The sequence below is a fragment of the Pholcus phalangioides genome, unplaced genomic scaffold, assembly GCF_987345545.1.
Source record: "Pholcus phalangioides strain wild (caught in Gottingen) unplaced genomic scaffold, Ppha-v1.0 ptg000005l_1, whole genome shotgun sequence".
Taxonomy (NCBI): domain Eukaryota; kingdom Metazoa; phylum Arthropoda; class Arachnida; order Araneae; family Pholcidae; genus Pholcus; species Pholcus phalangioides.
The window spans coordinates 4737978-4758305 of record NW_028301598.1 but is presented as its reverse complement, the minus strand read 5'-3'; the positions used below and the strand labels follow the sequence as shown (position 1 = coordinate 4758305).

Below are 20328 nucleotides of genomic sequence, written 5' to 3'. Positions count from 1 at the left end.
CGGCCATTTTTCTCACGTTATATACGAATATTTTCTGTTATAAATGATTTCCGAGAAAATAAATAATCAATAATAAATGTAGGAAGAAGCGGGAAAAGAAAAGGTAAGTATATAAGTGAAAAAGAAAAAACGACGACGACACGCATTTTTGCTTTCTTTCACCTCATCTGGAATTTCGACCCAGACGAGGCCCATGAGAGGTCGAAGGCCATCTCCGTTCGCTTCGGCTTCTTTTCTCTTGTCGTGGTCAGTTGTGAGTCAGTTCAGTCAGTCAGTCACTCAGTCAAGTTTCATTCGTTCGTGTGTGTGACGATAGTGATTGAGTGTGAGTGAGACAGTGAGACGTCACTATCAGGGACACAAATTCGCGTTCTCTGGTGTCTGCCGGTTGGAACTGCTCTGGTCTGGATCGAACCCGAGTTCCTCTTCTTTCTTCTCGCGTTTTAGAGAAAAACGAGAAATTTTCTTTTCTTTCTTCATAAGGAAATGATGAATGTCGTTGGATGGATATTTTTGACCTCAAACTTTTCGCTGGAAACGAACTGAAAACGAAAAGCGGAACTAAAACTTAAAGAGGGTTTTTTGTGTGTGTGTGAAAAGCCCGACGTTGATTTCCAGGTGAGTGAAATTTTCCAATTTGTTTTGTTTTGTAATATTTAATTTTTATATTTAATAGGGCTGCTCCGATTAATTGGATCGATTAATCGATTAATTGTTAATCGCAGTTAATAATTTTAGTTGAGTTAATCGACTCGATTAATCCGATTAAAATTTTTTATTAAAAGTTTATAATTTAACTTGATTTATTTGACTTGAACCGATTAAATATCTTAAATTATGTTCCAATACGAAATCAGTGACTGTGTTCGGAAATATTTGAATCAATATTTTGATCAAATTTTTCGCCACGAGGAAACGTAAGTCGATTCAACGAAAACTAGTGACGATTTTTAAAATTATCGATTAAAAATAAAAACGATAAGATCCAAGTTAAGAAATTCCAGGATATCACAAGCATATTCAGCATGTCGTCCTCCCTTATGCCAGAAACATAAATGTGCGAATTTTCACTTTTGGGTTTATTATCAGCTGGTTGGATCACTTATTTTGCTGAGTTTTGCCAGAAACGCAAATGCGTATTTCCCTATTGAAACACATTTTACAATTTTCCCATCTGTAACTCCGTTCCCCCCCCACCCCCCCACCCCACCCCCCCCCCCCACTCGAACTTCAAGTTATGCATCTGCCTGTTTCAGCTTCCAAAAATGCTTAATTAAAGCTGTGGAATTTTTTGATGTACTTTTTACGGGCCCATAATTAATTTTAAAATATCCTAACCTACATAAATTTATGCAGTTGAATATCAAAAGACAATACATGGACATTAATTTTCATGCTTGAGAAGATGTAAATAAAAAGTTGAAATCAATGTTATTGCCTGGATATACAACTACAAAGTATGTCCGGGGCTAATTATTTTATATTTAATTTTCTGGGCTTCGTATCTCTAAGTGAACTCAATATTTAAAAAAATCGAGAATTCAATACAATTTTCAAAATTATTGATGTGACCAAAAACCCCACCAAATTTCCACATTTCCACAGTAAAATCGGCAATTTTAACACTGATTTCTATGAGGATCACCCTTTTCCTGACCCTCAAAGCGATGCTGATGATGATTATGACGTCCATCCAAAAAGCCTCATTACTAAGAGTATTTAAAATGTGGCAAACCATTATAAAGGCATAAACCACTGTTATGCATATACATTATACTAACAGGATTAAAGAAGTGACAAACCGTTGTAAAGGCATAAACTATCATACATATACCAACAGGATTAAAGAAACGACAAACCATTGTAAAGGCATATACACGTCTGAAACGCATTGCTAGGGAACCACGGTAACCGGAGTAAACGTTCGGAAAGTGATTGTTGAGGCCCAAAAACCATTGTTGCCGACAGTTTCTTGCCCGTTTGGGGCATTTGCCTTGCTCTGACGAAATTTTAAAGTAGCCTATCGTTCAAGTCGGGTCCCATTTGGTATATATGCAAAATTTGGTGACGATCGCTCTAAAATTGTAGATATGTATACAGAACATACACACAGACAGGCCTACACACACACACACAGAAAATGAATTTTATATACAGTATATAGATTGATTCTTAACCTTTTTCAGCCGCGACCCAAAATCAACAAAAGGATGAGCTTCGCGACCCACGGGACTCTCTGGTTTGCTTTCTTTTTTTTTCGAAATTAGTGAAAATTTGTAACAGAACTGTAAGGGGATTTGTAGGACCCATCCCAAAAGCCTTTGCGATTCAAGTTAGGGTTGTGTAGCTCAGGAATCCCTGGCTGTTAGTGGATTCGTAAGACTTTCTCGGAAGACCCTACGAATCAAGTTTGGGTCATGACTCATAAGGATCCCTAGCTGCAGTGCCGTCTTAACGGATGGGCCTACCTGGGCACGGCCCGGGGGCCCCAAGAGAAGAGGGGGCGTTACAAAAATGAGAACTGGTTGAAATTTTCGCAAATTTGACAGGTAGGGCCTAAGAAAATAAGAAAAGTCACTTCGCCCTGGGGCCCATGATACTCTTAAGACGACCCTGCCTGGCTGTAAGTGGATTCGTGTGACCCTTCTCCGAAGACCCCATGAATCAAGTGGGGGGGGGGGGTCGTAGCACAAAAGCCACTGGCTGTCAGTGTATATGTACAGCCTATACAATACAATACAATACAAATACAACGCCACAACAGGCAAATTGCCCAACGAGGTGGCTGACTTAAGAACATCATGGATCCCCGAGCCCTACCTACTACTGCTACACCACACATGCAACCCCCCCCCCCGCGGAACCCTCAACGAATCGGTACATGCGGGAATGTGCGTGTACGTGCAGTGAAACCTGACGTGAAGTTTTTTGTTTTTTATGTAATGCTTGTTATGTGTAGTGCTGCCATCTGCCACCAGTTTTTCTAACTATGAGTGAAGTGTTATGATTGAATGATTTATCGTTGTAGGACTGTAAAACCCCATCTCTGAAACCTTTGAAAATCAAATTTGTGTAGTGGCCCACTGACAGGGGCGTCGGAAGTGTTTCGAAACTGTGGGTGCTCGGCTTTAGTTTGATATCGGAAATTTTAATTTCTGTATCAATTCTGGGGGTGCTCGGATCCATGTCACAAATTACCATGGGTGCTTGAGCACCCACTGCACCCCCGGCTCCGACGCCACTGCCCACTGATCAAGAATCCCTGACTGTAAGTGGCTTTATGCGGATCATGACAGACCCAAGTTTGGGCCGTGACCCATAACTCAAGAATCTATGAGTGTAAATGGATTTGTAAGACCCTTCTCGGAAAACCTGGACCCATCGAGAGGTTAACGCTCCAACCTCTCGATGAGTATAAAAAAACACGGCTGCCGTTCGGATTCGGCAATAAATTGTAGGTCCCGGTCTAATTAGCCCTCGTGTGCAGAAAATGACCGTGGTGCGACAAAAATTATCAAATGATCTGTGAATGAGCTGCGAGTCGTAGGGGGTGATCTGTTAATGTGCCGCGGGTCTTTTAAGTGATCTGTAAATGTGCTGCGGGCCGCTAAAGCAATCTGGGACTGTGTCGTGATAGTCTGAGTGATCAGTAGATGTGCTGCTTAAGTGCCGCGTGGGCCGCTATTGGGTAAAACACAAGTCCACAAGTAAACAAAAGGTAAGAACCGCAGTCTTAAGCTCTAAGGGGCCGTTCAAGTATTACGTAAGCAAATTTTTAGCCATTTTTGACCCCCCCCACCTTGTCAGTAAAATTTCGTCATCAGCTCTGCCCCTCTGAATCCTAACGCATATTGGTGGGATCAGAGACCACACGGTGGACCCTCCCGGACGATCAAAAATGTATTTTTCTTAATGCAGCAAAATATTTTTTAAATTGCAATTTCAAAAGAGAAAATACCTTTATATGTTGTAATAATCAATTTCTGTTAATTTTCAATGCCATTTGTGAAGGCTATAAACGCAAAAAATTTATCTAGAATAAATTCATTTCGACCCACCCTCTAAGCCATATAATAATAAATCGCATGAAGACCCTTGTCCCGCGGACCGAATATGGACCTCGGGGTTTTCTGATGCGGCCTGCCCTTCTCAAACCCAATTTTGTAAAAATGAACTAAGCGACACATTTAGAAATCGGTTAAGTGTCCCGTGGTACAATTCCAGAACATTTAAGCGGCCCGTGGAACATTTTCAGATCACTTAAATGGCCCGGGACACAGTTCCACAACACTTAGGCGATCCGTGACACATTTAGAGATCCATTGAGTGACATGTGACGTAGTTTTAAAGCACTTAAGTGGCCCACAGTGCGGTTCTACATCACTCAAGTTACACGCGGCACATTCTCAGATTATTTAAGTGATCCGCGGCATATAATTACAGATCACTTGAGTAATGCGTGGCGCAGTTCCAGAGCACTTAAGCGGCCCGGACACATTTCCAGATATCACTTGGATCTGCGAAACAATTAGAGATCACTAAAGTGGCTCTGTGGGGCACTTATCAATGGGAGGGTGAATGTTACTTCAAGTGCCCACAAACTATCTAAAGGTTTTTCTGGTTTTTGGCGCACCGAGTAAAAGATGCCCGTAAAAAAATTTCATAAAGGGTGGTTGATGACGTAAGCATCATCCAAACCCCCCTCTCCTTGTCATAAAAAGTGAGCAAATCGTAAACCCCCCCCCCCATCGATGCTGACATAATTCTTGAATGCCCCCACCCCCTAATGATCATAATTGGTAATTATACACTGCTGGCCACCCAAATTGCAACACCAAGAAAGACAAGAGATATCGCAACAATATTTATTTTGTAGATAACATGTTGACCAAGCATCAAATGATTAAATTTATAGACTTCTGTGAAGTGTGGTTCTTGCCAAAATCAGTAGCCAGAGTAGCCGCCATTGTTGGAGATCACCGCTGCCACACGCCTCGGCATTGATTCAAAGAGACTTTGGATGTGTTCTTGGGGTACAGCAGACCAAGCAGCTTCCACGCGTTGCCAAAGTTGATCTGGTGTGGCAGCTGGGGATGTAATCTGGGTCAATCGTTGAGCAACCATGGCCCACATGTTTTCTATCGGCGAAAGATCCGGAGAGCGAGCTGGCTAGGGAAGCAATTCAATCTGGCGATTGACGAAGAACCTTTGGACAATGCGTGCCACGTGTGGTCGCGCATTATCCTGTTGAAATATGGCTGTGGGCAAGCCCTGAAGGTAAGGAAGGACAACTGGCTCCGACACCTCGGAGATGTAGCGCTGGCTTTTTAAAGTACCGGCAATGCGTACTAGAGGAGTGCGAGAGTGATATCCAATACCGCCCCATACCATAATACCCGGTGCAGGACCAGTGTGGCGGTGCATAACGCAGCTGTTCAGCATCCTCTCTCCACGGTGTCTCCAGACTCGAATCCGACCATCGTGGTGTTGCAGACAGAAGCGTGACTCGTCAGTAAAGACAATTTCATTCCATTGTGCCGTCCACATCCTTCTTTCATCGCACCATTGGCGGCGGAGACGTCTGTGGTTCTGCGTCAAGGGTAGACGAAGCAATGGACGTCTTGCGGACAGACCACTCTGCTGTAAACGGCGTCGAATGGTACGCGCAGACACTGGATGATGCGGTACAGACTGAATGTGCTGTGCTATGGTTCGTGATGTGGCTGAGCGATCCGTCACTGCCATACGCACAATACGCCTGTCATCACGTGAAGTGGTGCACTGAGGTGGATGCGATCGAACACGTCGGTCCGTCGTACCCTCCTGCATCCAACGATCACATATCCGCATTACAGTTGTTTGGTTTCGTCCAACACGACTACCGATTTCCCTGAAAGATAATCCACAATCTCGGTAGGCCACTATCCTTCCTCTGTCGAACTCGGATACTTGATCAAAAGATGATCGCTGTTTTCTACGAGGCATAATTGATCGTTTTTTTGAAAAAACCGCAAGAAAAACACAATTGCCGTACTTCAAATCGTCGAAATCTCCAAGCCTTAAATAGCGCTTTGAAGTGGCGCCACAGGCGCGCGTGATGTGCGTCTGCGCTGAAATTCTAATCATTTGCATATCTCACCTCCGCTAATGCATGTTGTAAATTTCATATCATTTGCATGCTTCCTTCAGGGTGTTGCATTTACGGTGGCCAGCAGTGTATTTTCAAATAATTTCCGTAGATTGTTAAGATTTAAGAAAAGATTTTATTTTATATAAGAATACCCCTAAAAGCTATCTTATAATAGCGATAGGATCTGTACAGTCGAATCCCGTTTTAACGAATACCGTTATAGCGAAAATCTCGTTTTAACGAACACTTTTCTATAATCCCCCAAATAAGTCTACATGAGAACAATGCTAGGTAATCTGGAATTCCTTTATAACGAAGTCATTCTTCCTGTCTCATTCTAACGGGATTCGACTGTATTAGAATATTACCAATATTGGTTTATTGTGTCTATTTGAATACATTTCAAGGTTAGAATGCATTTTTTATGCGAGTGGATCTTTTTCGAGGACATCGATGAATACGGAAATTTGTCATTGAATAATGTCTATACATAGGCTGACCATATTTCCTCGAGAGAAATACGGGACATTGCGTTTCCAAATACGGGAAAATACGGAACATCGCCAATTGTCGCCAAAAACAACGCCAAAACCAAACAAAGTTGCCAAATATTGTTGAAATTACGGAAAAATCCCAATGGCGGGAAATGATGCAAATTGCAGTGGATTACAATGTATTCCGCGAAAGACAAACGTTCAATCAAATGTGGGAGATTAATATTCTCATATATAGTTGTAATTATCGTAAAATAATTTATGAGTTGAAAAATAATGTCAATCTTTGACTTCAATAAAGAATAAAAATTCAAGTTGGCTTCGTGTAAAATACGGGAAAAACCGGGACACTTTTGCCAAAAAGTCGGGACGGCCAAAAAAACAGAAAATACCGGGACTGTCCCGGGAAATACGGGACGTATGGTCACCCTAACAATACATAGCAGACAAAACAAGGTCTTTTTCGGTTCTTCCCGTGTACGTTTTTTTCGTTTTTATCATCACTTCTCTACAACCACGTGGTTTGCCCGACAGCCAATCAAAACTTCGGGATTTCTTGGTGTGGACGTCAAATGTAGTTAATTCTGATTTTTAGAAATTCGTTAACACAAACCTTTGAATCATTTTAAGGTATCCGAGATCACTTTTTTATGAAATGGTTACTGGAGTGAACTTTAATAACATTTTTTGATGGGAAGTGTCCCAAAATGGTTGAAACAATTACAAGTTTGGGATTACCCATATTATTTTCTATGAAAAAGTATTTTTGTGTCAAATTTTAAGCAAAATTCGTGTAATACTCGAAACACGATTGCGAAAAATTCAACGAATGGAATGTTTTGTTATTTTTCACAAGGGCTTAGCGAGGGGGGAGGACTTGGGGGTCTGGTCCTCCCCCCGAAATGTGAGAAAATGACCGAAAAGGGAAAAAAAGATGGGCAAATCTATTGTTTTATCACTCTGGTCCCGTCCCCCGAATGAAATTTTTGACTACGCCCCTGATTTTTCACAGTACATTCAGCTAGGTTATGATGTAGGTCAGTGTTTCTTGATCTTTTTCAGCTCATGGCCCCCTATGGATCACATTTTTTTCTCGTGCCCCCCCCCCCCCCACCCTACCCTCATCCAAGAGTGAGATACATTCAATTTTTTTTATTATGAATGAAATTTTAATAAATCAGATCAATCTCTGGATTCCTGGCTAGGCACGGATTCAAATGGTGGATTATCATCTCTCCCAGGAGTCGAATTATATGGTAAAAAAAATGGTCTGTGTAAAATACGGGACGATCTAACGAACATGCACGATAAATCGACCCTCCCAACACATCAACCGTTGCTCTGGCGGCCCTCCATACTTAGCTAAAAGTAACAGCTTACATATGACAATCATACCACCAGATCCCATATATAGTGCAGTCCCCCTCCCTCCATTATAAACATGAAGACCCGGGTCATGCCCACATAGACCCAAGGGTTAAGATGCCCCTGGTTCTATGGACGGATCTGATTAATTCTGGAAGTAATAATATTTTTCAACCATGTTTCACTTTTAAAGCTTTTCTCTTCACAGCTCTCTGTGACTCCCCCTTCACTACCTGTCGTGGATCATCCTTCTTCTGATTTTCAAGGGCAAGGGGGCCATATGGCCCCAGGTTGAGAACCACTGGTGTAGGTTATGAACCGAATTTTGAAAGATTGTATAATATGCTCATAAGTTACACTCGAATTTGTTAAAATACGTGCGAAATTTTGGAAATTTCCTTCTAAATATCGTCTATAAAACACTGTTATTAGACAAAATATGCGAGATAAACCTTAAACTTTTTGGTTCGTAATCTCAACAATAGATAGCAGAATATCATATTAAAATTTCGTAATGATACAATGAATAGATTTTTAGAACTAATGTCGCAAGCTCAAGTAAAATGTCAAAAATATCATTCTTCGTAAAACACGTTTTTTTAGTTTTTATTCACGGATTACTTGTATGTGAAAACGCAACATTAAAGTGGACGTAACTTGGGTTCTGAGCGCCATACAAACAAAACAAAAAGCCTGTTTTGCAATCACAAGAAATGGGAGGCTTCCATGAAAAATAAAAATCGATTATTTATTCCAAAATGACGTTTTCAACGTAGTCGGGTAACTTAGAAGGGTTTTATCTCTAAAGAAAAAAAAATTATCTGCAATTATATGCAACACAAGTAGGGGGTGCCCTACACGCAACCTTTCAAGTCCACGCACCTGATATGCGCTATTTCTGCCGCTCGTGGGCCAGAGACTTGTATACATTGGGTGACCGCATGACCCGTACTTTATGTGACATTCCTCGAAATTTTTTTTATAAAAAATGTCCCGTTTTTCCCCTATTCTCAACATATTTTCATTGAATTTTTCAAATCAAGAACTAAGATTATTTTCATGACTTATTAACTATTGTATTATGATAATCATGAATCTAATTATCATTATGATAAATATGAATAATTATATTTATGATAATTATGATGATTACCATAGTTAGTGATACCAATATAAATGTATTCATTTCACATATTTTTCAACACGTTTTTAATCTTTGGTGATTTACATTTTGATTTGCAGAACCCTCGTTTCCACGATTGCCAATTTTTCAGCAATTTTAGCGACAGTAGGCAACTTTACTAACGTTTGAGAAAATTTTCGGCTGTAATTGATAAATTTACTCGTCTTTTTAACAAACTTTCCAGCTGTAATTGACAAATTTACTCGCCTTTAACAATTGTTTTGGCTGTAATTGGAAACTTCACTTGCATTTGGCAATATTTTCGGTTATAAATGGAAACACTTTACAAGGCCTTCGACAAATTTCTTGGCTGTTATTGGCAAATTTACTTGCCTTTGACAATTTTTTTTTGCGATATCCCGTATTTTTATGAAGGAATTATGATTGATCAGCCTAGGTATTTATCGTGTTGTGGAAATATATATTTTTCTACCGGAACAACTTTCGCGGGCGGGATGCAACCCCTAGTCGGGCTGGAGGTTGTGCATCCCGATGTGCAGTACATTGAAAATTTTTCGAAGTTATTGGTCGAAATTGAGCCTGGGACTAAAATGGATTCAGATACTTTTAAGGTCAGAAAATAAAATATTGAATATAATTAATACATATTCAATTTGAATTAATGTTTCACGTAAAGAGAGACGTGCTCCAAAAGTGAATAAATAAATTTAAAAAAAAAAACATAATACATGCTATGGGTTTGAAAAGAAATTGCATGAAATTCAATATTTGTAAAAAAAAGTTTCCAATAAAAATATCACAGAACATAACAGCAATATATTCTGTATCAATAACGATATTATCAAAGAATCCAATAATAAAGCCGTGGCTTATAATATCTAATAAGGGTCATCATTACGGCATATTTGCCGGAAATTGCGGTGATTATGTATAATAATCGCATTTATCACATTTACCATAACATATTTGTATACTGTATACAAAGTTTTTCTCTTCTTCCCCCCCCCCACCCCCGTCATTATTATTTGTAGCGTCAAGCATGTAACAATTGTTATTTTTGGGGCTAAAAAGCTAGCGTACCTTCAAAATGTTGTGTGTTCGTGTTTTAACTAATTAAATAAACTTATCTTATCTATGTAATAAAAAATGAAATGAATATTTACAGAAATAAAAAGATAAAAAATTTACAGAGAAAAAAAATGAAATACAAATTCACATAATAAGTGAAACAAAATGTTACAGAAATAGAAAAAAAAAACCAAGAATTTACGGAAATGAAAAGAAACAAAAAAATTTACAGAAATGAAAAAAAACACAAGAGTTTACAGAAGAAAAATGAAATATAAAAATTTATGGGGAAAAAATTAAATAAAAATTTGTAGAAAAAATGAAACGAAAGTTCACAAGAAATGAAACAAATATTCGCAAGGAAAAAAAATGAAAATAAATGAAACAAAAATTCACAAGAAAAAAATGAAAAGAAATGGCAGGAAAATTAGAGAAAAAATGAAAAGAAATGGCGAGAAAATTAGAGAAAGAAATGAAACAAAAATTAAGAGAAACAAACAAAAAGAAATTAAACGAAAATTAGAGAAAAAAACGAAAGAAATGAAACAAAAATTAGGGGAAAAATGAAAAGAAATGAAACAAAAATTAAGAGAAACAAACAAAAAGAAATTAAACGAAAATTAGAGGGAGAAAAACGAATAGGAATGAAACAAAAATTAGGGGGAAAAAACGAATAGGAATGAAACAAAAATTAGAGGGAAAAAACGAATAGGGATGACACAAAAATTAGAGGGAAAAAACGAATAGGAATGAAACAAAAATTAGAGGGAAAAAACGAATAGGAATGAAACAAAAATTAGAGAAAAAAAACGAATAGGAATGAAACAAAAATTAGAGGGAAGAAACGAATAGGAATGAAACAATAATTAGAGAAAAAAACGAATAGGAATGAAACAAAAATTAGAGGGAAAAAACGAATAGGAATGAAACAAAAATTAGAGGGAAGAAACGAATAGGAATGAAACAATAATTAGAGAAAAAAACGAATAGGAATGAAACAAAAATTAGAGGGAAAAAACGAATAGGAATGAAACAAAAATTAGAGAAAAAAAACGAATAGGAATGAAACAAAAATTAGAGGGAAAAAACGAATAGGAATGAAACAATAATTAGAGGAAAAAAAACGAATAGGAATGAAACAAAAATTAAAGGGAAAAAACGAATAGGAATGAAACAAAAATTAGAGGGAAAAAACGAATAGGAACGAAACAATAGTTAGAGAAAAAAAACGAATAGGAATGAAACAAAAATTAGAGGGAAAAAACGAATAGGAATGAAACAAAAATTAGAGGGAAAAAACGAATAGGGATGACACAAAAATTAGAGGGAAAAAACGAATAGGAATGAAACAAAAATTAGAGAAAAAAAACGAATAGGAATGAAACAAAAATTAGAGGGAAGAAACGAATAGGAATGAAACAATAATTAGAGAAAAAAACGAATAGGAATGAAACAAAAATTAGAGGGAAAAAACGAATAGGAATGAAACAAAAATTAGAGAAAAAAAACGAATAGGAATGAAACAAAAATTAAAGGGAAAAAACGAATAGGAATGAAACAAAAATTAGAGGGAAAAAACGAATAGGAACGAAACAATAGTTAGAGAAAAAAAACGAATAGGAATGAAACAAAAATTAGAGGGAAAAAACGAATAGGAATGAAACAAAAATTAGAGGGAAAAAACGAATAGGGATGACACAAAAATTAGAGGGAAAAAACGAATAGGAATGAAACAAAAATTAGAGAAAAAAAACGAATAGGAATGAAACAAAAATTAGAGGGAAGAAACGAATAGGAATGAAACAATAATTAGAGAAAAAAACGAATAGGAATGAAACAAAAATTAGAGGGAAAAAACGAATAGGAATGAAACAAAAATTAGAGAAAAAAAACGAATAGGAATGAAACAACAATTAGAGGGAAAAAACGAATAGGAATGAAACAATAATTAGAGGAAAAAAAACGAATAGGAATGAAACAAAAATTAGAGGGAAAAAACGAATAGGAATGAAACAATAATTAGAGAAAAAAAACGAATAGGAATGAAACAAAAATTAAAGGGAAAAAACGAATAGGAATGAAACAAAAATTAGAGGGAAAAAACGAATAGGAACGAAACAATAGTTAGAGAAAAAAAACGAATAGGAATGAAACAAAAATTAGAGGGAAAAAACGAATAGGAATGAAACAAAAATTAGAGGGAAAAAACGAATAGGAATGAAACAAAAATTAGAGAAAAAAAACGAATAGGAATGAAACAAAAATTAGAGGGAAAAACGAATAGGAATGAAACAATAATTAGAGAAAAAAAACGAATAGGAATGAAACAAAAATTAGAGGGAAAAAACGAATAGGAATGACACAAAAATTAGAGGGAAAAAACGAATAGGAATGAAACAATAATTAGAGAAAAAAAACGAATAGGAATGAAACAAAAATTAGAGGGAAAAAACGAATAGGAATGAAACAAAAATTAGAGGGAAAAAACGAATAGGAATGAAACAAAAATTAGAGAAAAAAAACGAATAGGAATGAAACAAAAATTAGAGGGAAAAACGAATAGGAATGAAACAATAATTAGAGAAAAAAAACGAATAGGAATGAAACAAAAATTAGAGGGAAAAAACGAATAGGAATGACACAAAAATTAGAGGGAAAAAACGAATAGGAATGAAACAAAAATTAGAGGGAAAAAACGAATAGGAATGAAACAATAATTAGAGAAAAAAAACGAATAGGAATGAAACAAAAATTAGAGGGAAAAAACGAATAGGAATGACACAAAAATTAGAGGGAAAAAACGAATAGGAATGAAACAAAAATTAGAGGGAAAAAACGAATAGGAATGAAACAAAAATTAGAGAAAAAAAACGAATAGGAATGAAACAAAAATTAGAGGGAAAAAACGAATAGGAATGAAACAATAATTAGAGAAAAAAAACGAATAGGAATGAAACAAAAATTAGAGAAAAAAAACGAATAGGAATGAAACAAAAATTAGAGGGAAAAACGAATAGGAATGAAACAATAATTAGAGAAAAAAAACGAATAGGAATGAAACAAAAATTAGAGGGAAAAAACGAATAGGAATGACACAAAAATTAGAGGGAAAAAACGAATAGGAATGAAACAAAAATTAGAGGGAAAAAACGAATAGGAATGAAACAAAAATTAGAGAAAAAAAACGAATAGGAATGAAACAAAAATTAGAGGGAAAAAACGAATAGGAATGAAACAATAATTAGAGAAAAAAAACGAATAGGAATGAAACAATAATTAGAGAAAAAAAACGAATAGGAATGAAACAAAAATTAGAGGGAAAAAACGAATAGGAATGAAACAAAAATTAGAGGGAAAAAACGAATAGGAATGAAACAATAATTAGAGAAAAAAAACGAATAGGAATGAAACAAAAATTAGAGGGAAAAAACGAATAGGAATGAAACAATAATTAGAGAAAAAAAACGAATAGGAATGAAACAAAAATTAGAGGGAAAAAACGAATAGGAATGAAACAAAAATTAGAGGGAAAAAACGAATAGGAATGAAACAATAATTAGAGAAAAAAAACGAATAGGAATGAAACAAAAATTAGAGGGAAAAAACGAATAGGAATGAAACAATAATTAGAGAAAAAAACGAATAGGAATGAAACAATAATTAGAGAAAAAAAACGAATAGGAATGAAACAAAAATTAGAGGGAAAAAACGAATAGGAATGAAACAAAAATTAGAGGGAAAAAACGAATAGGAATGAAACAATAATTAGAGAAAAAAAACGAATAGGAATGAAACAAAAATTAGAGGGAAAAAACGAATAGGAATGAAACAATAATTAGAGAAAAAAAACGAATAGGAATGAAACAAAAATTAGAGGGAAAAAACGAATAGGAGTGACACAAAAATTAGAGGGAAAAAACGAATAGGAATGAAACAAAAATTAGAGGGAAAAAATGAAAAGAAATGAAACGAAAATTCACAGAAAAAAAAAATTAGAGAAAAAAAATTGAAAAGAAATGAAACGAAAATTCACAGAAAAAAAAAATTAGAGAAAAAAAATTGAAAAGAAATGAAACGAAAAGAAATGGAACAAAAATTTCGATAACAAAAATGAAATCAATATTTAAAGAAGAAAACTGAAACATAAATTTGCAGAAAGAATGAAATAAAAATTTAAAATTTACCGAAAAAAATAAATAAAAAATTCACACAAAAAATCATACAATCTATACTGTATAAAACTTGTCATGAATTTATTATATTTAATTACCGTTAAGAATAATTATATTTCATTACATGAAAGACTGAGTGTGAAAAAAGTTCATTTCTTCGTAAATATAGTGATAAAAAAATTGATATATTTAGTTTGATAAGAAATAATGATCGATTTTTATGGCCAGCCTATGGGCTCGGCTCCAACATGCCGTCGTGGAGGGCCCTGACGATTATGTATCACCATACATAGTAGAAGATCAAGTTCATTCCAAAATGGGGCCGTGGTCTGATTGTAAGATACATAAATTGCATGCGGTCGAGGGCACGTCAAAGAGCTTTGACAGCGTCTCAAGGATTTCTTGCAGCTAAATAACGAAATCTCTCGTCTCAGTATACGTTGAAACATGGCGTGGTGTTGTCAAATAATACGACGCACCTTAACATTTTGTTGAAATTCTACTGCACGCTCTGAGGCGTATTTATGGTTTGGCCGCCTGTAGGCTACACGAATTTTGCCACCCTTACCCTTATGCTAGTCTAATTCTGTTGACAACTCGCTCCTCGAATTCGCCGCCTTGTGCTATAATCCGCTTTTCAATAAACCTGTGTCTCAATAATACCTTGTGTGACCGAAAATCCTTCTTTTGATCATCAAATGTTTGGGTACTCTTTTGGTTACTCACATACACTCGCTTAGTTACTCTCATGTTCACACACTATCTAGGTCACTCTCATGGTCACGCACTCTCTAAGTCACTCTCGTGTGCTCATACAATCTCTAAATCACACTCATGCTCATACATTCTCTATGCCACCCGCATGCTCATACACTCTTTAGGTCACCCATTTGACCATTCACGCACTCTCACACTATTTTGGTCATTCACATGCTTGCACATGCTCTAGGTCACTCTTTCGATCATTTACATGCTTGCACACACTATAGGTCACTCTTTTGGTTATTCACATGCTCTCATGCACTCTCTAAGTTCTTTTACTCTTTTTGTTATTCATATGCTTGCTCACGCTCTAGGTCACTCTTTTGCTCACGCACGCGTGTGTGCACTCTTTTGTTTACTCACATGCTTGCAAACTCTCTGGGTCACTCACTGACCTAGTCTCTCGCTCTCTGGACTGAGACTGATCCATGGTTAGAAAATTTTGCCGCCCTTCTCTTATTATGTACCAGTTTTCTTGGCCGCTTATTCCTAAAATTTGTCGCTCCTCCAAACTTGCCGCCCTGAGCCCGCGAAGTCCCTCTGTAAATACGCCACTGGGCATGCTCAGAGCTATTTTAACACCATGTGACTCCCGGTACAAAGCAATGCGCTGCAACCTTGCTTATCAGCCACAATCACACACAGGGGTCGTTCGAGGAAAAAAATCTCTAACAGTGTGGGACTTATTTCGGTACCCCCCGTTCATAGACTCTATTTGGTCGACTAACCTTTTTTCCCGACCTGTCAACTCGGATTCGGCACCCCCTCCTAGTGCGGTGCCTCGAGTCGGTGCACAGTCGAATGGCTCAAGATCCATCAAGAGTTCCTCCAGCCCCATTTAAACGCGAATAAGTGATCTGAGAGATAGGGGAATCTTGGTTTTGTTATGCAATAACTTTGCTTTGACCAGATGGCGTTAGACGTGAATGATTTTGTTCCAGGTGAACGCAGCCCATGTTAGAAAAGCAGAGGAAAATTGGAAATTAGTTTTTCCATATGCTTCACATTATGTCTCGCTCAGACATTGCGCTGAGATGACCAGATGCGTTCCGCCTTAAATCTTTTACATATTTCAAGGCGTTACAGGCACTTGACTGCGTTGCATATGTATAACTGACTGATGACTGTCCCAAGACGTCATAAGTTGGCGTCATGGCTCACACAAAGTGGAGTAGGAGCGGACGGACAGGGCTCAGAGGCCCACGTTGTTTTGATTTTATTTTTTCACCACAAACGCACTGCAAAACAACCATGGCTGTTTATTTTACATACATATTTGGTATTCGATTAAACAGACTAGAGCATAGTTTTCCAACCTTTTTTGTCCCATCACCCCCTTCTTCAGAAATTTTTTTCTCCCAGCGCCCCCCAACGTAATCTCACCCATAGAATCCTATGCTATACCCGTAGCTTTTACCGCCCCCCGAGGGGGCGTTAACGCCCACGTTGGGAATCACTGGACTAGAGTCACCCTCAGGGGTGTCCTACAGATGCTGCAACAAAGACGCCAGCGCTTGAAGGAGTCCCGCATGTGTGGTGATATAAAAAGAAGTTAAATTTATTTTTACAATAGAACAGTGTTTCCCAAAGTAGGCAATATCGCCCCCTGGTGGGCGATGAAACGGTCCACGGGGGTGGTTGAAGATACGGATTTAACATGGGATCCTATGGGTTCGCTTGAGTTGAGGGGCGATGAGAGAAAAAAAATTCTGAAGACGGGGCAATAGAATAAAAAGTTTGAGAAACTATGCAATAGAAGCTATGGTAGCTATAGATAGCTATGTTTCAACTATAGAAATGACAATGATTATCCCAAATAATACATCAAATAAACGGGAAATATTCGCAGCTGGAAGGAGCCCCACAGATCAATTTCTCTTAGGGCTTCGTGGCTGGTTATGGTGGCTTTGGAATTGACCCAATCCTGAGGGACATCAAACACTTTACTTTCGGTTTGAAATCAATTTAACTTATATAATAATGCAGTTATTTTAAACTCTAATTGAAACAGTAGACGTATTAAACGCAACCAATGTTTCAGCTAGTTTTTGGACCCTTAACACACATTAGTTTTTAGTTACATTTCCTTCCTTCCATAAATTGTAAATGGCTCTTTTTTAGTGCCATTTTTAGGAATTTTTAGGCTTTACTAATAATATATTAATTAATGTTTTTCATTTCTAGAAAGCCGAGAACCTTCGATAGAAGCTGACGTACAAAAAAGATGAAATTCAACGTCAGTTCCATGTCCATACCCAACATCCAATGGGACTCATTGTCAAAAGATATCTTCAACAAAGTCTTCTCTAGGACAACATGGAAGACCAGGTCCCATCACCAACCAAACGAGGCAACTCATTTGCTGTTGGAGCATGGAAAGGCCATGTCCATGAACGAAAGGGGACCTAAAGGTGAGCCTAGCAGAAAACCTCGAATTTCTTTCAAAATATAGGCAACATCACGTTTCACAAACGTGATTATTGATGTTGTATCTAATAAAAATCTGTTTCAGTTCCCAGAAGACAAACTTTATCGGTGCAGAAATCGACGTCCTGATGTCCCCCGACGATATCCTCTTTCATTCGAGAAAATTCTATCACGAGGAGTGACCTTGGGTACCCCGTGTAGGGCTTATCGATTCTGCAAGAATGCAGATTTTTTTGCTTATTAATTTTTCCGTTTCTGAAGAAGTTGATAAGAGATTTAAAGCTTTCGACCTCCCTTAACCCCTGAACTTTCTCTGTATTCTATCAAAATTATCGTTTATCGGCCAATTATTATTAAATTTATTGAAGGTAAATAAATATATATAATAAGTTATCTTCTAAAATCAATGTCCAGTTACGTTCATCCCGCTGTAATCAGTGGAAGAATTCTGTTCGGAATGTTTTAGGAATATACAATGTCTCTGATAAACGTCTACTAATTATCTTCCCGTGTAATGCTAGTGTGACGAGTCTCGAGACCGGAAATTATCACTGATGTGTCAGTAGGTTATCTAATATCAGTATCATGAGTCTTGACACGAGGAAGAATTCATAGGCGGAGATAGATTGGAGACATTGACCCCATACCTCTCCCGTATCTCCGCCCATGGAAGAATCATTGATGTGTTGTCGGTAAGCTATGAGTATCAGCTTTATGAGTCTTTAGAAGAGGAATCGTCACTGGTGTGTCGGTAGGCCATGTTATGTCGGTGTGATGAGTCTCGAGACGGGAAGTTATCACTGATTTGTCGGTAGTCCACCAAATATCAACATGGTGAGTCTTTAGGTGAGGAATCAGCACTGACGTGTCGGTAAGCTATGTTATGTCAGTGTGATGCGTCTGGAGACGAGAAAGAATTATTATTTCGGTACTCCACGTATTGTCGGTATGACCAAAATTTATCACTGTGTCGGTAGGCCACGTAACATCAATGTGACGAGTCTCAAAACGAGATATTGTCATTGATGTGTAGATATAGTATTACCGAAATTTATCACTGTTGTCTCGGTCGGCCATGTTATGCGGGCATGACAAGTTTCGGAACGGAGAATTATCACTGATATGTATCGCTAAATCACGTATTTTCGTATGACCAAAATACATTACTGATGTGTCAGTAAGCCACGTAATGTCAGTGCGGCTTCTGATTGCGCCTTTGCGATATGATTATATACAACTTTCTATAAATGTTTATTATCGGTGCCCGTTGCACTTTGACCTTCACTTGATTTATTTGATTCTTTTATTTACATAATTTTAATTACGGTGCACTGTATGTAATCTTTGGCGTATCAATAACTTATAGTTTTCCCGAAGATGCTCGGGTCCCCCTCTCCGGAGGGGGGGGGGGGGGCAGAAGTGCTTATGTTGCTTCTTGCGACATAGCGTGAGTGTTTCTCCAGTTTTCCAATGCAACGAGTCTCTCATCACTGATTTGTCAATAGGCTACATAATATCAGTGTGCCGAATCTCAAGAAGAGAAATCGTCAGTGATGTGCCAGTGTGACGAATTTTAATAGAAAGAATTGTCACTGATTTGTCGATATTACCAAAACATGTCACTCATGCGTTAATAGGATACGTATGCCTGTGTGATGAGTCTCAAAACGAAGAATTACCATTGATATGTTAGCAGGCTACGTTATATGAATAAAACGAATCTCGAGACGGACGAGGAACTGTGTCGGTAGGTCACGTGCGAAGATGTCGGTGTGATGAGTCTCTAAACGAATAATTATTGACCTAGGAAGTCAGGCAGGTCAGAACTGACATTGCCGTGGGGCCCCAGGACAAAATGATACTCTTGAGTCCCTAATCTGGTCCATAAGCTGCAACAAAGAACTACTGACTCAATTATACAGGGCGTTTTAGATCAATCAATAGTGATTATACACGACATTTTATCTCTGATGGGCTAAAACATGCTTTTTACAATAATATCTCGGATTTGTATAATGAAATTTAATGCAAATTAATAAAATATATTAATGTCTTCTGATTGGTTGAAATTGTTGGTTCAGATATCCAGTTTAAAATATGGTCAACTCTAACGGTAAAATCTGTTATTCCCTCACTACAATACATAAAAATATACTACACTATGATTGAGATGTCCCGTTTAACATATGGTGAATCAAAATTATGACGTCACAAGATGAAAACTACTGCGCCCCCTGATGTCTTAGATGGAGGGGGAATTCCCAAAGCCCTGCAGATTTAGACTGTAACGCCGTCTGGCGTAAAACTGAAATTTCAAAAATAAAAATTAGTAGTTCCACCTAGTGGCGGAAATGAGTGGAAATTTTACGCGAAGCTCTGCGTAGACTACTAGGAGTTCTCGCTGTGTATCAATTTTCGAACATTTGTCGCCAATGCGCATACGCTCTCAGAATGAACATCTACAGTAATCGCGAGCGATAGACGTCAGTCTGTCTCAGATCTTTCTAAACATTAAAACCTGGTAGGACCCATGGTTTCCGTCCAAGAATAATATGCTTTTTGTTTTTTGTTCAGCAACGAAAGAGTTGTTTTATGCAGTTACAAGGATCTTGTTAAATATACTGCTTAACACGAATTGGTCACAATTTTCTTTCATTCATTAGTATTACCCGGATCCAACTCGGCATTTGAACCCCGTTCAATCGTCCCAGACCAGATCACGGTAGCCACAAATTGACGCATTAAACATGTCGGATGAAATAAATT

At 37.4% G+C, this 20328-nt stretch overlaps 1 protein-coding gene across 1 annotated transcript in view; it reads left to right on the top strand.

Moving 5' to 3' along the window:
• Window positions 1-254: 254 nt before the first annotated feature.
• LOC149085770 (sodium-coupled neutral amino acid transporter 7-like) overlaps window positions 255-20328 on the top strand; it is a 38962-nt gene continuing 18888 nt past the window's right edge. The window contains exons 1-2 of the mRNA XM_089232168.1: window positions 255-618; window positions 17320-17546. Of these exons, the coding sequence (XP_089088294.1) occupies window positions 17360-17546 (187 nt within the window). The 5' untranslated portion in view covers window positions 255-618; window positions 17320-17359. The remainder of the gene's footprint in view (window positions 619-17319; window positions 17547-20328) is intronic.